This window comes from Sparus aurata, chromosome 17 (assembly GCF_900880675.1).
Source record: "Sparus aurata chromosome 17, fSpaAur1.1, whole genome shotgun sequence".
Taxonomy (NCBI): Eukaryota; Metazoa; Chordata; class Actinopteri; order Spariformes; family Sparidae; genus Sparus; species Sparus aurata.
This window is the reverse complement of record NC_044203.1, coordinates 36,997,565-37,022,893: the sequence shown is the minus strand read 5'-3', so window position 1 is coordinate 37,022,893 and position 25,329 is coordinate 36,997,565. Positions and strand designations below refer to the sequence as shown.

The 25,329-nt window shown below is 43.4% G+C and overlaps 1 protein-coding gene across 1 annotated transcript in view; it reads right to left on the bottom strand.

Annotated features, from left to right (window-relative positions):
• dennd4b (DENN/MADD domain containing 4B) overlaps positions 1–25,052 on the bottom strand; it is a 37,967-nt gene extending 12,915 nt beyond the window's left edge. Inside the window, exons 1-12 of the mRNA XM_030393713.1 lie at positions 24,906–25,052; positions 7,895–8,259; positions 5,801–6,056; positions 5,424–5,493; positions 4,965–5,134; positions 4,637–4,878; positions 4,328–4,394; positions 2,073–2,131; positions 1,442–1,586; positions 1,167–1,342; positions 738–838; positions 287–502 (exon numbers count right to left, since the gene is read on the bottom strand). Coding sequence (XP_030249573.1) covers positions 287–502; positions 738–838; positions 1,167–1,342; positions 1,442–1,586; positions 2,073–2,131; positions 4,328–4,394; positions 4,637–4,878; positions 4,965–5,134; positions 5,424–5,493; positions 5,801–6,056; positions 7,895–8,241 — 1,849 coding nt within the window. The 5' untranslated portion in view covers positions 8,242–8,259; positions 24,906–25,052. The remainder of the gene's footprint in view (positions 1–286; positions 503–737; positions 839–1,166; positions 1,343–1,441; positions 1,587–2,072; positions 2,132–4,327; positions 4,395–4,636; positions 4,879–4,964; positions 5,135–5,423; positions 5,494–5,800; positions 6,057–7,894; positions 8,260–24,905) is intronic.
• Positions 25,053–25,329: the final 277 nt, after the last annotated feature.

The window sequence follows — 25,329 nt, the reverse complement described above, 5'->3', positions numbered from 1 at the left end:
AGGAGGAAGATGAGGAGGAGGAAGATGAGGAGGAGGAGGAGGAAGATGAGGAGGAGGAGGAGGAGGAAGATGAGGAGGAGGAAGATGAGGAGGAGGAGGAGGAAGACGAGGAGGAGGAGTTCACTGACCGAAGTCACAGTCAGGGTCTGTAATTCATCTTCCACTGAGCTTTGATACGTAATGAAACGACTGTGTGATCCGTCTCCAGAACACAAAGCATTTCTGTTTTTACTGATAGGTCGTTTTTTGATTTGACTGTTTCTGTGATTTCAACGTCTCAGCTCACCCTGCAGGTTGAACAGGGAGCTGCAGTCGGTGGTGGTGTCTGACGGAGCCTGGGTGATGGGCAGCAGGAAGGTTCGGTACCCTCGCAGCAGGCAGCTCATGAAGCGAAGGAACGCCTCCTGGATCTCCAGCTCCAGCTGCTTCTGACTCCGGTAGATCTGATCGTAGTCCGTCAACAGGAACTCCAGCGTCGCCTCCTCCTGACCGGGAGTGCAAACTGCAGCGACAAGAAGGACGGTGAAACTACAGCGAAGCCCGCTCGATTTATAATTATGAAATCTAGAAACAGCCGGTCTTCATTCATGTGTCTCTATAAATGTTTTAAAATGGAAATAAAAAGTTAAATAAGTCAGAAAAAGGCTGTTGATGTGTTTTATTTTCTGCCTCTGTTACTTTATTTTGAAAAGCAGCGTAACTCAGTCGTGTGATTGGCCGTTCGGAGCGTCACTCACTCTGCTCCAGGGTCTTGTGGAGGTTGGTGAGGGTGTTGAACAAAGTCTTGCCGTGCTTTCTGGGTAACGATCGCCATGACAACGGCTTCTTGTCCTCTAACCTGAGAAAACAGAAATCGGTTGATGGTTTGTTACAGACGACGACGAACATGTTTCACTTCAGGTTTGTTGTTTTTGTTCTTTTTAACGACATGATTCTGATTCAGCAAAAATATCAAATATAAAAAGGACCAAAACTCTTAATCGACGGGTTCTGATTACACATGTGAAGCCCGATTACACAGATAATCTACGGAGCAGGAAGTCCAGTGCAGCGATGGATAAAGCTGAGTGTTGCCACTAAAATCCCAGTTCAAGTTAAGTTAGTTCAGGATAAAGCGTATATTCAAAGATCAATATCCAAAATGTAGATGGAAATGATGGACTCACTGAAAGATGGTGTTGGTGTCCAGGTCGACACACACCACGTCGGTGGGGGGGTCGTACAGGTCGAAGTAGCTGGAGTGGACGCCCACGATGAACGGCATCGGCGCCAGCAGCACGTCGGCCATCTGCAGCGGACACAGAGGGATGTAGGGACAGAGCCAGCGCAGCGGGAAGCTCATCTGAGAGGCACACAGACAGAGTGTGTTATTATACAGACCATAATAATACTGTCAGCGTGTGTGTGTGTGTGTGTGTGTGTGTGTGTGCTGCAGTCTTACACAGACGAGCGCCTCGCTGACGGAGGTCAGCACGTCGGGCCGGAGCGAGTGCAGCAGCAGCTTGTGTTCAGTGAGGACGGCGAGCAGCAGCGTGCAGGCGTTCTCTGGACCGAGGTTCTGAAGCAGCTTCAGGAAGCTCGCACCGCTGTCACACACACACACACACACACACACACACACACACACAGACACAGACACACTTTTTAAGACCATGTTCTGTAACACACCTGATATTTAAATCATGATATAAAATCACTTAAACTGGTTTTGAAACAACTACTAATCTGATAATTTCCTGGAAATGTTATGAAATCTGAACTCAACTTGATCAATAACGTAATAAATTGTCGTGCTCAGACTCTGCAGAGCTGCAGAGCTCTTCCACCTGAGAGTCATTTTTAATTTCAAATCCAACATATTTAATAATATCTAATATATTTTTTTAATGAATGAATATTTGAATGTTATATTTTGTCTTCCATATCTCAAGAAATACAAAATGATAGAAACACAACGCAGCAGACAAATCACCTGTTTGCTCTCAGCTCACCTGTGTGGAACTCGTTCCATTAATTTATTCTGAGTGATTCTAAACAAACTGATTATTAAACGACTGCAGCAGCCGACTCACCTGAGAGGGAGCGGAGAGGAGACGGGCTGGCAGAGCAGCAGGTTGTCGTACGGAGAGAGCTGCAAGAAACAGACAGCGTTAGACAACACACACACACACACACACACACACTCACACACACACACACACACACACACACACACACACACACACTCACACACTCACACACACACACACACACACACACACACACTCACACACACACACACTCACACTCACACACACACTCTCACACTCACACTCGATTCTGGCTTTGATTCATGAAGTAATTTATGATTTAATCAACGACACCGTTTGTTTTCATTGTTCCGATCGTTCCTTCAGTCACGGGAACATTTTACTCACCAACTTTTTTTTCTGGAATGTGAACATGAAATAAAAACAGTGAGCTGTCAGACGGGTTTGAAACAGTTTATCTGAACCGCCGATCAGGTCGGGAAACAGAAAGTAGACTCAGACGTGTTGTGAGTATCTGCAGGACAGTTCAGGTTTAACTGCTCCTCTGTGGGATCTGTTCTTCTCAAGTTTCACCGTCTGAACAGCTGATTTGATACCCGAGTTTGAAATCTGTCTCACTGATGGATCCAGTGGTTGTAAAGCTGAAGTTGGTGAGTAAAATGTTGTTGTGACCGACGTTTAACAACGACCAGACTTTAACTTTTCAGATTTTATTGGCTACAACTGACAGTTTCATTCTAAAAACACTGAGAGGAAAAATTCACACCAAAAACCCACAAAATTATCAACAATTGTCGCCCCTGTCGTGAAAACATCATCGATGCAGTCGATAGAAATCACATCTGAACACGATCGATCATCAGGGAATTATGAGGCTAATTAGAAACAACTGATAGAGCGACGGCTTCTGATTGGGCTCAATTACCCGTCGAGGCTGCGACCACATCACCACCTCCATCCTGTCGAAGGAGGAAGTGAAGCATTAAAGTCAGAAGTATCAATCAGTTTCTGCGCTGTCGTAATATAGATTTCTTATTTTCTGTTATGAGCCGGTGGAAACGTGTGATCATCAACTATAGATCCACTCTGATTCCTTTAAAGGCAGTCAGTAAAAAAGTTGTTCACCAAAAACTAAGAAACCTTTTGACTTTAAATTCCAACTTTAAATCTTCTGAACAATAATATTCTAGAAACTGAAGGTTTTAGTGTCAGAGAGGATTTCTAAAGTTTTTGTAATAATAATAATTCATTCATAATTGTGTCACGATTCTCCAAATCCTCAGAACTTAGATTTTAATGTCCCGTTTAGCTTCAGTTTTAGATTCAAACATTTTCTTTCTCTCAGCTCTACCATTGATGGATTGTTACATCTGGATTCGATCAGCAGGTCGTTGTTTTGATGTCGTTTACATTTTCAAACTCTTCTTTAAAAAGCTATTTTACAACAATAGCTCGACTTTGTTCTGGTGTTTTTTTGCAACTAATATTCACCAAAAAAATATTGATTCCAGAGTTCAGACCGATATCGTGACACCTCTACAGCCGACTTTACAATATTAATAATGTAACAAGACTAAAAATGGTTCACGTCTCATTTCCAGGACATCTGGAGTTCCTCAAGGCTCAAACATCGGTCCTCTTTTATTTATTTGCAATAAAGAGACCAGATTTCATGTGAACTATAGATTAGTAGTTTTAGAAAAGATCTCTGTCAGTTAGAGAGTTTTATAAGTTTTATTTAGTCACGTTTTATTACATTAATATTGTTTCAAAACATTTACAGACAAATTCCTCTCGTGTGAATTATGAGTTTTTTAAAAAAATGGTGCTTTTCTCCACATGATTCCACAATCTCAGTATCAAGCTGTTTTAGGAAAATACTGAAGCTTTTCTAAAAGTTGGACTTTATATTTATGTTATGTACGTCTTCAGTAGGAACCAATGAGCTGAGAGGTGAGAATCAGACAGGAAGTCAGAGAGTATTGATAGATTTGTTGACAGGAAGAAGAAGATGTAGATGAAACACTTGTTTCATTGTTTAGGAAATTATATAAACAGTTCATCTTCATATGTTGTAATGGATCTCAGTATATTTTGGCTGCGAGGACGATTTAATAATGTAATTCAGCGAATTGTCAGAGTCTGTAACGTCCGACTAGTGAAGGAAACATCGAGCTCATTCTAAAGACTGAACTGAGAGAGAACTCGATCGTCTCTCCTGCTGTGTGGATTTGGACTCTGTCCTGAGTTCCACCTGCAGGTTCATGTTCTGATGAAACATCTCAAACAGTTTTTACCTGCACCAGGATGCGAGGCCGCTGTGGAGAAGGAAACGGGACGTTGTGCATGAAGCTGGAGACGTGTCTGCAGACAGAGAACACATCGATTAATACCAATAAAATCAAGGATCAATCATATCTCACAGGTATTATCATTATTATGACATCATAAAGACGCCACTGATGAAAACTTCTAAACATTCAATCAAAGTGTCTCATGAGAGAGAGTTCATGTTTCTTTATGCAGTAATAAAGTCAACAACATTCCAGCAGCAGATCTGATTTATACTAAAACTGTTAGAACGTGAACCCGGATCGAGCACTGACTTCTCGAGCGGCAGGACGTGGGGTCCAGAGATCGAGTATCTGTAGACGAAGGTGAGGAACTTCTGGAAGACGGTGAAGAAGGGCCAGTGGGAGAGGACGCAGATGCTCTTCTTCACCTGCAGGCTGCGGTTGGTGATCGGCCGCCGGTCGACCACGCTGAGCAGCCCGAGCCTCACGCTCTGCCGCTCCGACAGCAGCTCCCTGGAGAACGACTCGTAGAACTGGATGGCTGCTCCGTAAACCTGCAGGGAGAACCAGGAGGTGAAACAGGAGGAAACCCCTGCAACAGAAACGCATGTGTGCACGTGTGTGTTTGATGCTCTCTGACCTTGTCCCCGGAGGCCGAGGTGAGGACGAAGGTGGAGAAGACGGGCAGCTGGTATTTGGTGTTCAGAGGCCAGCTCTCCACGGTGACGCCCATCGGCAGACAGAACACCGGCACCGACTCCGGCAGAGGAAACGCCTCCTGGTCCTCCGCTGGGTACCGACTGAGCAGACCTGCAGCACAAAACAATCAGGCTGTTCACTTTCCTTATCCTGAAAGTATTTTTATTACAACACCTGTCTCTGTTATGATGCGACAAAGTAGGAACATTTCATGGAGTTGACCCTGAGTAAAATATTTACTTATAATTAATCTCTCTTCAGGAATATTCCTGAGTTGTTTGGACGAGTTATAATAACGTTCTCCTCTTCCTCTCAGCTGTGGAGAGATGAGATGGTGACGGTGATGATTTTTTTCTGTTTCTCTGGTTGTTTTATAGAACATGAAGGGACAAATACTCACTGGCTTTGTAGACGAGGGCGTTGGCTTTGGCCACAGCTCGCTTGTAGCACACATACAGAGCTGGACCCCACTGTACACACACACACACACACACACGCACGCACACACACACACACACACACACGCACGCACGCACACACACACACACACATTTACTTTTATTGTGAAACATTTGGAGGAAGTGAGTTGAGTTTCATTTCCAGCAGAATACAGAATTGAGTATAAATGTTGTAGAAGTTAATTTCACTCAAACATTAAAGTATATTCATTTCCTCTGATGCATTTACTGTCTGAGAATCTATCATTAATTTCACAACAACATCAACAGAACCGGGACTGAAACACCTCCTGGTTCTCCTGGGTCTCCTGGTTCTCACCATGCCGGTGTTGAGGTTCTTGTCCACGCGGCAGAAGGTGTGCGGGGCGACCTCTCCTTTGCTGGGCAGCAGCAGGGCGATGTCGGTGACGCCCAGCGTGTGGAGGCCCTGAGAGTCCAGAGCCCGCCGGTACATCAGGAACACCCGGTGAGCCGTCGGAGCGCCGCCGGCGCTGAGGCTGGCCGAGCGGCTGTAGGGCGTCGTCTCGATGACGTACCAGCCCTGTTTCAGCTGGTCCTTCCCCTCATACAGAACCCTGCAGGGACAGTCCAACACGTCACACTCAGCGTCCAGGCTGTTTGTTGTGACTGTTCATGTTTGGATGCTTGAAGCAGTAAGTTAAAACATTTTCTAGTTTCTATGAGTTGGATTTTCATTACAACCCAATTTCTCTTTGCTTTAATGATTTATTTCTAATCTATTTAAAATCATTGTTTTATACTTTATGACTGTGTGGTTTCAATGTTTTGTTTTTCTTCACACAAAAAGGAAAAACCCCACATGGATGGAAAGTCAGGGGAAGTTTCGTAGACAAACAGGTGAGTAGATAAGGACTGAATGTTCAGCTTTGGGTGAACTTTTTCTTCAGTGAGCTCACAAAGTCCAGTCAAACATGAGGATAATTCAAAGTGTGAAACTTTCTCCTCTTCTGCTCTGATGCAGAATTACTCCACGAGTCTTTTTCTGTGCTACACTAAACTCGTGCGCTCATCAACAAAAACTCAACAACAAAAGACAGAAATTCAGTTTGTTACAAAGTTTATGAGATCTGTCCAGAGTGAACCCTCTTCACAAACACATCAATAAAGGATCTCTGAAAAGGAAAACTAATTCAGCATGTTTCCTCTGGTACCAGTCAGCTGATCGTGTGTGAGTGACGCTGCAGGCTAACGCTAAACTAGCTGTGCCGTCTTTAGCATTAGCATGAATATGAATATTAAACTATTAGCAGGAACGGACATTTTTAGACACTTCTGCATTTCATTTTTACTGAAATTCATCTGAAAACTGATGATGTGATTTCTGCTGCAGTCTGAACCAACAAGTGTCTTTCCTTACGTCCAGAGAACGCATCGATATGGAACCTTATTTTTTTAAGATATTAAAACAGAAAAAGATGCTTGGGGGAAATTTAGAATTACAAATTTTCAGGTGAAGTTTGTTTTCCACCTGTGACACATCCTGCCTCTGTTACATGTTTGTCACAAGGGTTTGATAACCACACTCCCTCCAGGATCAGACTTCATCCAGTGATCTGCAGGTTTCTGGTCTGAGAAACATTCAGACGTGCTGTCAGGCTGCACTGAGACACTGTCTGGTTTCAACCGTCAGCTGCTCTCCTACACTGACACAGAAACGATGTAATCTGAGGTGTAACGTGAAAGGATTTGCCTCGCGATCCCTCTAACACGAGTGTAATCCAGAGTAATTAAACTGTTGAGCATGAAAGAAACAATAGAGGAGAGCGTGATGGTGACGAGAGTCCAGGACACGACTCGGTCTGCCCACCACTGCATTACATAATCTGTCTTACATAAGCTGCAGCTTTAATATGCATTACATGAGCTAAATGCACAAGACCTCATTTCTGCATGAGTGGTTCTTCTATTCATTTCTAATTAGAACAGCAGAATAATTTACAGCACAACCATCAGACCGTCTGTTTGTTACTGACAATAACAACCTGATGATCCTTCAGAGCAGCGTCGCCACAGAGAGGCAGACGAGAGAGAACGATCACACGGGGATGAAAGAAATCACAGACAGACGAAACTCATCCTTCATCTCACTGAGGACAAAGTCCTGACATCTGCAGCCAGCGCAGGGCAGATTATCATCATGTTTTCACATCACAGATGACGAACAAAAACAGTTATTAAAACGTCAGACTGCAGGTAAAACTAGAAGTTTAGTGCAGGCCAGAACTGAAGACGACGAATAGTTCAATCTTATTATTCAACAGACAAAACTGATCGACTGCTGAATCTTCCAGCCCTGTCAAATCATCAGACACATCGGCTTTCAACATTCATATAATCTAAAGGAAGAATCAATCCTCGCTGATTATTGATCAGAAGCGTTAACAGATCTCACCCGAGGTCCAGGATGGGCGGTTTGTCTCGTCCTCGGCGGTAGCACAGGTACAGGTGCGGGTTGTTGATGAGGCCGGCGCTCAGCTCGGCCGAGTGTCCGCCCAGCGTCCTCTCGATGCAGGTGAAGCCCTCCGGCACCTCCTCCCCGAGCCCCCGGGCGATCACCGCCAGGTCCGTCACCGACTCCACCGCTCGGCCCGACGAAGACGATGAAGAGGAGGAGGAGGGTGTCGAAGAGGAGTTGGTGGAGGTCTTTCCATCCTCGTCCAGGGGCCTCCAGGGCCCCGCAGGGTCGAGACCTGCCACTACAAAGTAGTCCACCAGCTGGGGACATTTCTCCTCTGTCATGCCGTCTGTCTGCCTCCACTGCAGAGAGAGAGTGGAGTCATTATCTGAAGGTCACATGACGCACAAGTTCAACTGGTCAGAGTCACGCATCCACAATTATTTATCTCCTGGCTGCGATTCTGTGCAGCGAAAATCTGAAATCCTGACAGCCCTGGTTTTAAGAATATTTTGATAATTGTCGGATAATATCGTGCAACGCAGTGATGTCTGAGAGAAATGTTCATATCGTCTGAAGTGGATTAGTCAAAAAACTTTCAGAACAACAAAGTTCAGAGAGGTGGAACTGAAAACACACACACACACACACACACACACACACACACACACACACTGACTCGGTACTCTGGAGGTCAGGCAGCGAGGCACAGCAGAGACTCCGACACTTTTTATTCATGACTCTATACTCTGCTATGATGTGCAAGTCTTGTGTTTGATTTAAAATTCTAAATTATTATTTATTTATTGCTGTAAGTCGTTACCTCGACAGGTCTGTACTCACTTCATCTACCAATAAATTCACTTGGAATTTGAGAGAGAAATCACAGCGATCGATGAGACAGGGAGAGAATCGTCACTGGTGCTTTATTACAAAACCAATTATGTGATTAAACTGACCTGCAGAGGACATGCTGCTGTGTGTGTGTGTGTGTGTGTGTGTGTGTGTGGCAGTGTATTATAAAAATAGGATGTGCTGCGCTGCTGTGAGATGCTGCGAGGACTCTTATGTAACTGTAAATGTCCCTCGCCCTCTCTCGCCCTCTCTCGCCCTGCAGCCTCTCTGGAGGAAACAGAGGCGACTGACTGACTCACCAGAACACCAAACTGCACCGTCTCTGAAGTTTAACAGGAAAGTCCATCAAATGTTGAGCAGAAATGTCAGAATTCAGAACCACAGTCTTACGTATGATACATATTTTTTAAAGGAATATTAAAAAACTTTCCACAAAACACACTTTTTCTTACAAGTCCTCCAAATTAAATGAAGAAATTCAAAGTTTGCGTAACAGCATCATATCCTGATCTGATGCCGACCTCGTTTGTTTTCTGAAGAAGACGGTTAAACAGGATTTATTGAACTTCTGACTTTAAATGTCACGTCAGGTTACTGGACAATGGTGCTCATGGTTAAAAGGAACAAACACTGACTGTGAAAAATAGAAACGACCAAATAGATTTCTTTTTTCAGCACTGACAGCTCTGCCATCGTTAGACTGTCACATCTGCATCAGTAAAGATCAACAGATGTTTTTACGTCCTGACAAAGACAAACTTTATCCTCGTGGCTTTCTGCAAGTTACAAAGTTCAGTCTCTCAATTCTGACCGGAGTGAACCCTCCTCACAAACAAATCAGTTAAGGATCTCTGAGAGAAAAGCACCGGTCAGCTGATCGTCTCCATCACACAAGGTGAGTCTGGAAGTCATGCTGCAGGCTAATGCTAAGCTAACTACAGGCTAATGCTAAGCTAACTACAGGCTAATGCTAAGCTAACTACAGGCTAATGCTAAGCTAGCTGTGTCATCTCTGAAGTGGACTGGGTGGAGAGAAATAAATACTACAAGTAGAATCACAGATCCTGCTTCCGATTTCCAGGATAGAAAAAATGTGCAGCTCACTTCAATCGACTTTGATTCAGAATCAGAACGGTGACATCACGACTCCCTCGAGAGGCTCAGAAGTCATAATTCCTGCAGCCGGCACTTGAATGTAAATGTGTTGTTTTGAGTCTTTGCTGAAACTGCCTTTTTATTTTTCATTTTACAAAAGAAGAACCAAAAATGTTCAAGATTAAAACGATACAACTTTGTCTGAATAAAATCATCAAAGCGATGACGTTTAAATCCTAAAACTATCACAAGACAACAAATCTGACCTGACGTTTGACGCCATCTGTTGCGTCTCTGTTTTGTTTGTTTTTTTACTTTGCTAATAATCCGACATATTGGGAGCGATGTGACTGCGACGGCTGTCAGACGTGAGCTGGAGGATTTACTGCTCCTCATGTCAGAGCGAAGGACTCCTGAGGGATCCTGACAGAACACGGAGGACGTACAGGAAGCTTTACATTTACATCCTCCGTGTATTAAGAAGCATATTTACATCCGGCTCCATCCACTAATCTCTACACTTCAGTTCAGAGGGCGTCTGTGTCTCAGATTACGGCTGCGTGATGGTAAATCCCTGCAGCTCGAACACGTTCAGCAGGCAGGAAAATGAATTATAGCCGGAGAGGTTCTGCTTGATTTGCATAAAACTGAGACGGCAACAATGAATATGTGGATGTTTGATGACTCCAGAACCGCTCTGACGACCCAGAGCAAGAATCAAGACGAGGTGTGTGTTGTGTCCTCAGGTCGTTACTGTTCTGACTCATCACAGGAGGTCAGAGGTCAAAGTAAAGACTCTCCATCGGACTGAACATTCGGTTTCCTTCCCTTTTCTTTATTTCTTCCTGCGAGGCGGCGGCCCACACATCGCTGTCAGCATGAGGTGAAAGTGAGAGAGCGACGCTAAAAAGGACAGAGCAGAGGAAGTGGAACGAACGTGGGGGTGAAAGGTCAGCTGGCAAACAGGAAGAAGGCTGGCAGCCTGCTTCCTGTTCATCAATGACTTCCTGGTGACACAACAGCACGTGACAACACCGCGGCTCCCCGAGGTGATTAAACACACCGTTAACTGTTTAACAACACAAAAACATCGACTGTACAACCACACGTGACTCTGTGAGACTCAGACTGAACATGTGGAGCGTCGGACTCGTCTGAGATCTAAACATCCACGTGGACTCAAAGGTTTACTGTAAGTGAAGCAGCATTAAGAACGTTTAATCATCGTCTTTTCCTCTCGTCAGACAGATCGACAGTCACTGCGCCGTGGAATATCTAATACACGCTGTTCACATCAGACACTGAGTAATAGTTACGGTACAGAAGCTGGGATGTGAATAAAATGTAGGAAAATGTCGCTGCTGAGATTGCTGATTTTCTGGAGCGATGACAAGCAGCGACTCCGGTGATATAAAAGTGTAACATGATCAGAACTTATTCATCATTTGAAATATTGATGGATTAACACTTTCACAAACACACCAGGGCTGCCAACGAATATCCTAAATTAGAATATAAATTTGAATATAAAAAAAAAAAACGGAGATTTGATTGTGAAAGTTAATATTTGACTGTGGAAAAAAAACCACATCAGCAGCTGCTTTGTGAGTTGTCGCACTGCATGATGGGACAGAAACAGGTCACAGGAGTCGCAGCTGCACGGCGTCACTCACACCGCTGAACGTGAGACGCGACAAACACCGCAGCAGATGCAGACGGCAGAGAGAAAAAGGAAATGTCAGAAAGTTCAGAGCCTAACTCGGCAGCAGAGAGAGCGGTTTGGACTAAAAAGCCCCGTTTGGAAACACTTTACGGCAGAAATGCGGAGCCTGGAGATAAAGCTGTGTGCAAGCTGTGTAAGCTACAGTTAGCTTACCGTTCCACCTCCAGCAACATGAGGGCCGACTTCAAAATGTGCTCATCTGCTCATTAGAAGACTGTTTCATGACCAGATAAAAAGTCCTTGTAGTTCGTTTAAGTGCAGTAAATTCTCAATTACTTTCTGATTGTACAGATATTGAATATTAGTCTTGTTCGCATAGAAATGCTCTTTTCTGACATAGATTAAAAGAAAGAAAAAGGTCAAACTACAGGAAAAAAAAGTCAGTTCCTTCATCAGCAAAGACTGAAAATAAGGAGGTGAAAGGTCGAAAAGTTCAATGTGGGAAATAAAGTCTCAACCACAGCAGAGAAGAAGCAGTGACATCACTACATCCTGTATCTCACAGCCAGATTTAACCTCCATCATCTCCTCCTAAATCAATCTTTAACTTCATCTATTGATCGTCATAAATGTCACAAACATCTAACATTCACTTCATGCTCCACACAGAGGCGTCCGCTCAAACACCAAAGCAACACAACATTTTTAGCTGAAACGGCTGATTTCATCACAATCACTTCCCTTTTTAATAGACCCATGTGCAACGATGGAAAACACACACACACACACACACAGTAACACACACGCGCACACACACACACAGTAACACACACAGTAACACACACACACAGTAACACCCAGAGAAATGCACCAGATTTCCTCACTGACTGAGTTCACTACAGAACATCAGTTTACATCGAGTCAGATTAAGCATCGACTTCAAAACATCTTCAAGTGCTGTCGGAAATATGGGAAAAATGAGTTCTGACTGAAATAACTTATTTGACGACACCTCAAGTCAGAAAAACTTTAAAACACGGCAAAAATATTGGTACAAGACTTTGACATCGAACGCAGAAACATGACGGATGAAATATGAGAAATTAACAAACATTCAGAAAATTCTCCTGCACTCGTCTCTTTATCTGGATCCACACCAGAAGTTAATGTGGCCCGTTCTGGACTGAGACCCAGACCTGGGTCGGAGGAAATGCACTCAGTAGTTTTGGTGTAACCGTGCCGACACAGCGTCCAACAGACACAAGTGAAACCACGACCTCCTGGTGGAGGTAACAACAGCTTCCTGAGCATTAACGCTCCTCAGCAGAGTTCGTTATGTTTCCACCGAGTCATGGCGGCACGTTTCAGCCCCTCAGCTGACGACGACATCACACCTCTGAGCTGGAGCCGCTTCAGAACATGATGTCGGCCGTCAGCTGCTGTAACGTCAGAGTCTCTGTGGAGGCTCATTTAACTTTCACTGTTAAAGATTCAGAGCTGTAACGTTTGTTTCCGGGTCACTCGTGCTGCTCTTCACTCTGTCTTTGTTTCTCTGTGGTGTGTTCAAGTGCAGCTTTCAGCAGAGGACACGAGGCGACTGCTGCGTCAGTGACCTAAAATACAATCTGAGAAAAATAGAATAAAACTACAGTCATGACTTCACCTCAAACACACCGACAAACATGCAAATAAAACACTGGACGAGTGTTAAATAAGGCCCAGGCTGTTTCATGGATGGTGATGTCGGTCCGTTTGTGGTTCTGTTTGTGGTTCTGTTTGTGGTTCTGTCCAACACTTTGGTTAATTACTTTTTTTTGCCAACACAGATCTGGAAATGTCACGGTCAGCAGGTGGTGATTACAAATCAATGTATTTGAAATTTATTTGAAATTACATCAATATTATGTCAAAGTAAAATTCTACTATTGTCCAATTTGCTGTCAATAAAAAGGTGCCAATTCTTTTAACATTCACAGAAAACTTCCAACGAGTTGTTGCAGATTAATTTCCAGTTCTGAAGTTCATCCAGTCCAACCTCGGAACAGTTTCTCTAAACTTGCCTGACTTGATTCTTGATTATGAAGCTGCACTTGTTGGAAATCAGCAGTTTATAATGACTAACCAGATTTTAAAAAATATAGAAAATTGTGTTCCAAAGGCCGACTGAGCTGCTGGATTACAGAAATTAGTGAAAATATAAATGGTAGATAAATATAATAACTCATTTAAAGTCAGGAAGTCAGACAGAAGCTATAGAGAAGCTTGTTGCTTGGTAATTACGACCTGCTGTTCGTTGTGTTTATCAGTGAGACAAAGACATGTTCTGCTCTTTTGTGACAATAAAGTTCTGTTGTTTGTAAAAATACTTCTGTTCTGTTCACATACTGAGAAACATGCTGCACACGAGCACCAACATCACATCCGTTTCCACATTAACAGCTGCATTAACACCTATTTTTCCAACAGGAAACACGAGTTTCGTGGCAGGTAGCTCACTTTATTTAAATGACACCTACAGCCGAAGCAGAAGTACTGAAATAGCTCCAACTGTTCACTCGGGGACGCGGTAAAGAGGAAGTGAGAGGCCGGAGAGGAAGTCCTTCTTTTCGTTCTCAAACTAATCAAATGAAGTTGGTATTAATACTGAAAACAGCTGCTGAAACTCCACCATTCACCATCAGCTGTTAAAACCTTCACTCTCACCTGTCTGACAAGAAGAGAGGCCGAATCATAAACACACAACAAGCGTCCTCAGGACCTGAGAGGAGGTGTAGGTGTCAACACTGGGTGACTGTCGTGCAGTTAAATGTGGAAACGGGCCACAGACTGTCGAGCAGGTGCAAACGTATTAAAACTAACTGTGTCCGCTTTCTGATCAGCCGACCAGAAACCATCACGTCTGCTGAGACACACAACAAACACATCGCTCTGACAGAACGGGACGCTCGAAGGCAGCACAGTCATAGTCAGGTTTATTTTGATCCATGTTGAGATATAATTTATATATATATATATATATATATATATATATATATATATATATATATATATATATATATATATATATATATATATATATATTTTACTCACTGACTTTAGAAACATCATCTTCTACTGCAAGTAAAACAGAAATAACTATACGACCACAACTTACTTTACATTCAAGGCCTGACTTTATGTTTCTCACAGATTCTCACAGAATCTGATCTTTGAAAAACAAACATCATTTCAAGGTTTTAAGAAACGGGCCTTTCTGGAGTTTTAGCACCGATCTAATGTTTGTTTCTTGAGTAACTGAGAAGCTGTCGGAGTCTTCAGGTCTCGTTGTGACAGTGAGTTTAAAAAAGCTGCCACAGGAAGTCATCTGAGAACGAGCCAGCAGCAGACGAAGGTGTGAAAATAAAAGAGGTTTTATAAAGAAATGGAGGCGACATCTCCAAGTGTGTGTGTGTGTGTGTGTGCGTGTGTGTGTGTGTGTGTGTGCGTGTGGATCACAACGACTCTTTGTCAACACATCAGCGTCTCACACAGCCGTGACATCGTCTCTCGACACGTTCAGTGAGAACATTATTAATGACATCATCGCTGCAGAGGGGTGGACGCAAAAACAGAAACGCCTGCAGGAGAAACAACGATTCAACACAGCAGCTCTGAAACACACGAGGAGGCGACTGAAGACTGAAGACAGCTGATGGATCGATTACAAGTTTCCCAGTGAAGAGAAGAGAAAAGTAAAGCAAGAACATGGTAAAATAAATACAGTTAGTAACTTAACTGAAGTAATTACAGTATGAAAAAGTAAAGTATGTGAAGTAAAAGCATGTAAAATAAGAAAGCGACACAAGCACAGAGAGTAAAAAGTAACTTAATGTAGGTGCAGTGTGTTAAGTATAAAATTAAAGCAAAAGTATGTAAAGTAAAGAAGTAAAGTAACTAACTCCACAATAAGTGAGTAAAGTATGTGGAGGATTAATGAGTAACCAAAGTAAAAAAGTAAATTAAGGACAGCTGGTCAAGTAAAAATCAAGGTGAGTAAAGTAAAATGTTCAGTGTGAAGATTCAAAAGTAAAGTAAGTTAGTTATAGTGTGTAAAGTATTAATGTAAGGTGAGCAAAGTCAGGAAAATTATAGTAAACTTAGTTAAAGGGATATTCCGGTGTGAATTTAATCCATAACACACCGTGAAACTGTGTTAGACTCCCTCTCCAGAGATCAAGTTTGCAGACTGCCAGCTAACGTAGTTTTATCATCCTCAGAAACGACAACAATACACTGCAGTAAATGGATCCAAATATAAACCGCCACCAAAAAGCCACAAATAATGCTCAGAACAGCACCAAACTTCAGCAACATTAGAAACAGGGTCTCAGCACATATTTCGAGGCATCAAACATTTGATATAGTTGCCGTATTTGTTGGAATAGATAAACAAATCTCACCACCCGAGAAGCCTTCCGTGTTGTGAGACCCTGTTTGTACTGTTGCTGAAGTTTGGTGCTGTTCTGAGCATTATTTGTGGCTTTTTGGTGGCGGTTTATATTTGGATCCATTTACTGCAGTGTATTGTTGTCGTGCGGTCGTTTCTGAGGTTGATAAAACTCCGTAAATTAGCGGTCTGCTAACTTGATCTCTCGAGGGGGAGTCTAACACAGTTTCATGGTGTGTTAGACCATGGATTAAACTTACACCGGAATATCCCTTTAACTAAGTTAATAAAATAACTTAAGTAAAGTAACTACAGTACGTAAAGTATTAAACTGTGTAACTAAAGTAAAAAGTAAAGTGAGTACAGGGAGTAAAGTACAGGACAGTAAGTATTCAAGTTGACTTACTGAAAAATGTAAAGTAAAACATAAAGTGCGTAAAGTAAAATGTGTGTCAGAGTAAAAATGAAGCTCAACAGGACCTTTGTCTCCACAGAGTGCGTCATGTGAGCCTCCAGAACACACACACACACACACACACACACACACACACACACACACACACACACACACACACACACACACACACACTCTATAGTAAACCTGTGGTTGAAATCAGCAGCGTTAAAAGTTCAGGAGACTTCTGCTGAAATCCTGAAGATGTTTCTGGTATCAGAAAGTTGACTCCGTCTTTAATCGTCTCTATTTTCAGTCGGTCCAGACGTCAGACAGCAGCAGCCGTGTCGGGCTTCGTGCACATAAAATACAATTAAAATATAAAACAAGAACAGGACAGCAGTGGAGGCCGACCACACAACAGCCTGACCTACAAACCTAAATAATGTTTCTGCAATGCAAATCAAAGTCCCAGCTCCTCGTTTCACTTTTCAGACTTTACAGTGAATAACGAGCTACAAGCTGTTGGTGAAACGGCAGGTGAGGACACGCCGAGGCCGGCTGACTTCATCACCACATCACTTTAAAACCTTTGTTTATGTAACAACCAGCCGACGGCGCTCAGTTTCGTTATCGCTCAGCACGCGTGTCGTTCGGTGACTGAACAAAAGAGCAAGAGTGTGAAACTAGTTTCATTACAAGTGGAAACACTTTGTGGGGAATTCCAGTCAAACAACAAACACTGAAGTATTCATTCAGACAGAAGAAGAAGGAGGAGAAGAAGAAAAAGAAGAAGAAGAAGTAGAAGCACGTTAGACTGTCAGAGTTTCACCTCCGGCTGCTTCAGATCAGATCTGTGGTTGGAATCTGACCTCAGTTTATCTCCTGATTGTTACTGTGTGATGGTTATTTCAATAATAAATAAAAGAGAATTCATCTAAAATAACAGTATGTAATAATATGTAATAATATTCTCTGTGCACACACAAACATAAAACACATGATATTTAACAGAAACCCTCTGAAACATTCAGTGAGTGCTCATATTAACATCAGTGTGACTGGAGGACATTATAATTATTATTACAGTATTTATTGTGACAACACTTTCATCTCGTCTGTTTTGTTAAACGCTCAGTCTGTAATTTGTGCCGCTGAGAGTCTGTCATGTAAAACAAACCCTGTGGTGTGATGGGAGCTCTTCTTCACTGTTCAACAGCTGGTACGAGACTTTCACGACAACCATGTTAGAAAATATCACAGTTTGACGGCATTGTTGCGCGATCGTCGTTAGTTAAATAATAATGTTTAAGTGAGTAAAGAGTGTGAGTGAAAACGCAAAAATCACAGTTTGGAGCATTCGATCGCAAATTCATGTGGCTGCTGGTGTGAATCACTTTGAAGCCACAAGTTTGAGCATTTCATAAATCATGTCGGTTATTCGTCAGGTTTATTTCTGATTATCCTCGTTTGGAGAATCATTCAAAGGTTCATTTCAGAATATAAATACTGTGTCATGCTGTCTTCTGTCCTGTCTGCAGCTCTGCAGCGACCTTGTTTCCTGCTCGGCTGTCCTGAGCCGAGCTGACTGTACTGTGACGGTGTCTGGAGGTCCGGGGGCGTCTCACAGAGCTAAAATCATGTTCGGCTATTTAAAGCCTCCACGGTGAAGTCAGACCTCTGAGACTGTGTGTGAAGCTCTGCGATCTCTGAACTCACTGAGCTCCTAAACAGCAGCAACACTCGAGCTTCTCTGCAGTAAACAGTAATTATCATCCAGCTGGATTATTAAGACACGACGAGGCAGCAGAGCTGAAAGTGGACGAGCAGAGACGGCTGCAGACTCCTGAAGGAGATTTAAATATGTGGAGTCTATATTTAGTCCGTCCACAGAGCGCCGGCTCGCTTTATGAACAGCAGCATCAGGAGGACGGGGACGACACGCAGCCGCTTTCCAAAATTAATTCACATGTGAGGATGATGCCACCGCATGACGTCGACAACAAGCAGAGGAGTAAACAGACGGACAGACAGATCCACTCTGTATTTATAGATCTAACACATGTAAAGAGACGTTTCACACACGTTTACATGTTCTGTTCTCTGTCCTCCACACAAAAGGAAATATAACAACATCTGGAACTAACTTATTAGTATTATTACAACTTCAGGAAACAAACATTTCTAGATAATGTTTGTTTTCCTGCACATTTCCCTGCTGACTCATTATGTGCCGTTTGTATTCTGTTTCTGTTCTAGATTATTATTAAGGAATCATAATGAAGTAGTTGTATTCAAGACACTGCAGTGTTTTGAGCTAAATGCTAACTTCAGCATGCTAACATTCTCACAATGACAATGCTAACGAGCTGATGTTTAGCAGCTTATCTAGCATGTTACTAGCATGTTAGCATGCTAACATTAGAGTGCAGGTGAGGCTGGTGTGATGTCATCAGTTCTGCAGGTGTTGGACACATTTGAAAGTGGACCTGATGACCCGATCAGTCAAGTTATTACAGAACGTGAACGTCTGAACCACATTTCATCAGAGTTGTTGACTCATGTAACTCAAAACCATAAATGTGAACGAGCTGTTCTCAGATCTGTGGATGAAGTCGGATCTTATATTTAGTTTTGACTTCCAGTGAGGCCTGAAAAGAAAATATGAATATCATAGAAATGATAGAAACCACTATATAACCAGCTGATATTCTATCTGCCGTATTGATGTTTGATAGAACAGAAAAATATGCTTGGGTTGTTAATAACTATTAAATTCACAGTGAAATTTACGGTTTCAGTGCACAGATTTAATTTTAGATAATAAAGTTTATGGCTAAATGATTAAATATCCTTCCTTTTTTACTTTGTCACGTTTTCAGGGATCACATCCTATTGATGGTATATCAGAATGTTTTACTTCCTGATATCTGTGTCGGCCCTAAAAAAAAGGTATCTGTCGCAATATGGCGAAGTTTTAATATCCAAATCCTCTCTGAAGGTAAAATGTGTCACAACATACGGTCAGTAGAGTGTATACCTCCACCAAGGCCCAACAGGACTCACTCATCGATACCAGACACCTTAATGTGAATACACCTGTTTTCTTATCAAGATCAAAATCGTAGAGACACATCAGATCTGATCGGATCGCTGCCTTTATCCAGAACCGCTCCAAACCTAACTGGGTCTTTTCTGGGCTGAGACACATCGTCCGTCTGAGTGTGGTGGAAATCTGTCAGCTGACAAACCAACAAACCAACACGACTCTGAGAAACCCTGAAACCCTCAGACAGATAACAACAGATCCGTGTGGTCTCTGAACTGCACTGTGTGTTAACGGGGAAAACTAAAGAGTAATAGATTACTTTAGATATACTGTCATCAAGAGATGGAGGACAGACGGGAGTCACGCTGTGCTGACTGCTGCAGAGGGGTTCAATGGACATCCTGAAACTGGATCTCAGCACATAAACCCTGTGTGTGTGTGTGTGTGTGTGTGTGTGTTGTGTGTGTGTGAGTGTGTGTGTGTGTGTGTGAGTGTTTGTGTGTGTGTGAGTGTGTGTGTGTGTGTGTGAGTGTGTGTGTGTGTAGGTCAAGGTGGCTTGCGTGTTTCTGCACGATCAGCAACAAGCTGCAGAGCAGAGATGGATGAGGTACTCAGAGCCTGTACCTCAGTATAAATACTCACACCAGGCTGCTGAAATACTCTATTACAAGTAAACTAAATGTAAGTATAATGAGGAAGCAGCAGCTCGACGTCGTGTCATTATCTTCACACACACACGATATATTTCTGTTCTGCATGTGAGCGAGTTTGGCAGCGCAGGAACAAAATACTGAGCAACACTCCGTCACAGATGGTGGCAGAGGACGGAGGCCGGCTGCTGGCCAACATGACTGAGGGCTACTGAACACACACACACACACACACACACACACACACACACACACACACACAAGCACACACACGCACACACACACACACACACACACACACACACAAGCACACACACACACACACACACACACACACACACACAAGCACACACACGCACACACACACACACACGCACACACACGCACAAGCACACACACACACACACACACAAGCACACACACGCACAAGCACACACATGCACACACACACGCACAAGCACACACATGCACACACACACACTTTCAAGTCATTTTGCAGATGATCTCATCTCGAGTACAACGAGGTCGACAACACAGTCGGTTTAAACTCAACACATCAAACTGACAGTGAACAGGTCAGTGGTCACGTTGCCATGACAACAATGACGACGACAACAACAACAACGAGCTTTTGTCCCACAAGAGATTTTCTGCAACAAAAGATTCTTTCATCGGTCGCACAGATCACAAACATCACAATATGTTTGACCTCGATATCAATCAATACATCAGGACGACTATTGGCACTGTGACAAGATACAAACACAATGAGATTTTTGATCAGTAATCATCAATAACGTCTCAACGACTATGTGGATAAAGACAAAAATTAGGACAAGTAGTCCAGTCTGTTTATTGGGCCTGCAGTGAACGATACATTTACTCAGTTACTGATATAGAACTTGTACTTTAATTGAGTATTTTACATTTCCGTCTGATAAACGACAGCGAGCAGCTGTTTTAAGAAACGACTGAACTATTTTTTAAAGGTTTAATTCTTCAGTAGGAACCGACGGGACTGGAGCTGAGAGCCACAGACAGGAAGTCAGACGATGTCAAGAGACGGACTCACATGTTGTTCTGATCTGTTGACTGGCACCTGATATATCCTGTCGATTAGATGATTTCTTATAGAGAACTAAAAACAAAAGGACCTCTGGATCCTGACAGCGAGATGAAAGCTGTCTTTTCCTCGTGTGCACACCCATCAGCAAATAATCATGACACATAAACCAGAAATTCATAGAAGGGTGTGTTGATGTCCTCTGGGAGTTATAAACTATGTGGAGCCCCAGTTTGTCCACATGGATAACAGTGTCCGTGAGTCCGCCGAGGATGTTGCGTAATCTCCCCCGAAAACAAGAGTCAGTGAACGCAGCGCAGCAGGAATGTAGAGGAGCGAGTCTGCAGGAGACTCTGTTGATTTAACAGTAGATTTTATAGTTTGTGGTTCCTCCCACAGAGCAGAAACGGGCCGGGGAGCCCAACTGGAAATGAGTCTGTCTGTCTCCCAGTGCATGCTGGGACATGCTGCAGCCCCCTGAACATGATGATCTGCTGATGACGACGGTGGAAGGAGGGATGTGTTGGGCTGCATCACGCTGCTGCTTGTTACCGCGTCGAACTGAAGGATTGTTTTAACGGAGAATAATCTGACTTTTATATTTCCAAAAATGTCTAAAGATAATAAACTCAGAGCAGAGCGGCTGAATAAAGACGCTGTGTCACAGTCGTGAAACAGATCCTCTGATTTAGTGAAAGTACTGATATCACAACACTTTCACAAATCCTTACTCATGCAAAAGTAATAAAGTGTTATTAACTTAATGTACGCAAAGTATCAAAAGCAAAAATACTCTGTGCAATAAAATGTATAAACTTAACAATCACCACCTAAAGACGCCTGAAAACATCTGATTGTGTTCAAGATCTGTTCATTTCTCCCTGAGACGCATCAAACACCCGAGAACAAACAACAGAACAGACAACAGAACAAACAACAGAACAGACAACAGAACAGACAACAGAACAAACAACAGAACAAACAACAGAACAGACAACAGAACAAACAACAGAACAAACCATCCGCTCAACCAACAAACCAACAGCCACCAAACAAACTAACACAGAAACTAACCACCAAACCAGAACACATGTGAAAACAGAACCTCCTCGGTGGAGGGAACACCTGCTGGTAGCCGCGGTCCAACCTGCCTGGTTTCTGATCCCTCATTTTAAATGTGACTACAGCTGATTACTGAACACTGAACACAGGTTCTGTCAGAACTTTAGATTTATGATTCAGTTTGTCCTCGTCTTCGTTCAACAGAACTATAAATATTGATCTCCTAGTCGTCGTCTAGTTGATCAAATAACTGAGTGTTCAAATGCATACGTGAAAAACACTGTTATTTATGTCCTAACACGTGATCGTAACAGGGTCCAGGTTTCTGCTGGTCCTGGATCAGGTCTTCAGATATCACATCATTCTGGTTTCTATCAGATTTCGAGACCCGATACGATGTTAGCATGTGTGAAACAGAACCACACATTATGTCTACACTCACGGCAGAAATGAAGCTAACTGGAGGATGAAAACACGACCGAGCAGACAGGAAACACAAAGAGCAGCGCTGACTCGGGCGTGCGTGAGCTGACCAATCAGAGCAGAGTGGGTGCTCAGGAGGGGCGGGGCTTAAAGAGACAGCAGCTTAAACAGAGGACAGGTGCTGCTGCCTGAGAAGACTGGTGTGTTTTAGAGCGTTAAACATGTAAAGCTTCACCAGTAGAAACACAAAACACAACCAGGACCTGAAGATGAGTCAAACCAGACAGACTGAAGGTTTCCTCTGCTCAGGGACCCTGAAGGGTCCTCCAGGATCAGGCTTCACTCAGCAGCGACAAATTCTTTACAAGAGGCGACACGTCCTGACGGTCTAATCTCAGGTATCTGCTGTCTGAAAACACACACACACATGGTTCAGTGTGTGTGTGTTTTCAGACCGTCTTGTACTTCAGATTCAAACTGAGTAAACTGGAGCCTGTGATAAATCTTATATTCACATGCTGATGTATATTTAAAGGTTTCTGCTACAGAAAACAGACACTGTGCCTCGTTAATCAAGTTCTAATACATATTTTAAACAGAGTGAATGACACATGTTGTTGCTGTTGTTGCTGATTATGATGTCTGACGTGTTGAACGCTGCGAGTGAAGCCGTCGACTCCTGCGGCTGCTAAAAGGCCTCCGGAGGAAAATAAAATGCCTGTTTCTGCAGGAAGATGTCCCATAATTCATAGAGGCAACACACCGCCGTCAAGTGAACACGCGAGCAGCGGAGGAACAAACACGCTTCCCAGTCCTGATCCCAGTTTTCTCTCCCGGTCACAATTCTCCTGGATTTTCTACCGATTAAAAAAAATCTGCAACGTTGATTTTTCTGTCAGTCACGAGGGATCAAATGGTGTCAGCGCCCGTCCAGAGGCCGACGACAGGACAGCAGCGTGCACGGACTCTCAGACGGGCAGAACCTGAGTGGACTCATTGAAGAAGCATCCTAATCTGCAGTATAACCTCTCAGAGAGTTTTCATATCGGTGTATATCGGACGCCACACATGTCGATATGATACATCTGTGATCAGCTGATAATATCGACGCCCGCCACTTTTCACCTGAACAGCTGGTAGAAACAACATGAGGAGACGCTGACGCAGGCGTCAAGGAGCAAAGATAATGTATTATGTCACATTATAAGGAATCTAAAAATTTTTTTTTAAAGAAAGCCACCAACCAAACTCTGTTAAAAAAACACACAATTTAACATACGACTCATGTCTCTAATTAACCGTTCAATTACAATTTCTGTGGCGTTTTTCCCCTTTATTACAGCTTTATTTAGAAAAATTAATTATTCATATTTTTGGGATCCAACCCTTAAATCAAACCTGCTGTCTGTCTCACAGTGGTCAGTGACTGCAGGGTGGAAGGACAGACAGACAGACAGACAGTCATTTAAACAGACAGACAGACAGACAGACAGTCATTTAAACAGACAGTCAGTCAGACAGACAGACAGTCAGTCAGGTCCTCCTGTTCCTCCTCTGTCAGCTCAGATGATGAGCTGCAGTGCAACAAACAGGCCCGAGCAGCTGCTGGAGCTTTAACACCAGAGCCCCCTTTAACTCAGCGGGTTCCATTATCGGACAGGGCTCTGCTCGATTTAATTGCAGAACCGCTGTCTGACTTTAAATCACCGGCAGATCAGAACCTGCTGTGGGTTCGGTCGGACGGCTCCGTGTGTTGATGGGTTCCGTGTGCGGACGATGGTCGCGGCCGCTGCGACGCACGGAAGCCCCCCAGAGTCACACCGCGCACTGGTTCCAATATCGGACGCAGCCTGAAACCCGCTGACACTTCGTTTCTCGTCCTGGTTCGTGAATGTTGTGATGGACGCGACTCGAACCAGAACCAGCCCAGCCCAACCCAGCACAGCACCGGGGGACAGGCTGTTCTCATCGCGCGCCTTCACAGTTCAAAACTGAAACCGACAGAATAAATTTAATTAAAATGAACCACACGCACGAGCGCTCTGCCAGCTAACGTGACCGACACGCGCACACGCATTATAAACACACACACACACACACACGGAGGTTTTCGGTTTAAACGCTTCTGTTTTTATTCGGCAGCGATAAGAAAAGACGCGCTCCGGCTGGAGGCGTGTCCGATAATGGGCGCACCGAGGTTCCGTTAAACGACTTGCTGTAACGTCTGTTAGCTCCCCGCGTTAGCTAGCTAACAGGCGGCTCGTCGCCGCGAGCGGCTCCGTGAACACGACGGATAAACCCGCGGAATGTGTCGTGATGTCCTCCTACCTTGTTGTCTCTGCTGGTTTGTCCCACAGGTAACTGGAAGGATCATGTTTCGGTCATTCTCTCACATGTGACGTCCATGTTTGCTGTCTGCTGTGAGGAGCCGCAGCGGCCTGTCGAGCCGCACGCAGGACGACATGGTGCTTCCGGTCACAGCCTTCAGAATAAAGGTCTGACCGAGAGAGTTCCTGAGGAAAGCCTGAGTGATGCAGGAAGTAATCAGATACTTAGTCATACTTGAGTAAAAGTAAGGATTAAAATATTACTTGTGAAAGTCACCAAAACAAAAAGCACTTCAGTAAAAGTCAGCGAGTTTATATTTACTGTAAAAGTAAATTATACATATATTTATAGATTTACATGTGTATATATATATACTGTATACTGTGAGTATATATGGAACTATGGTTACTATACAGAGACTGTT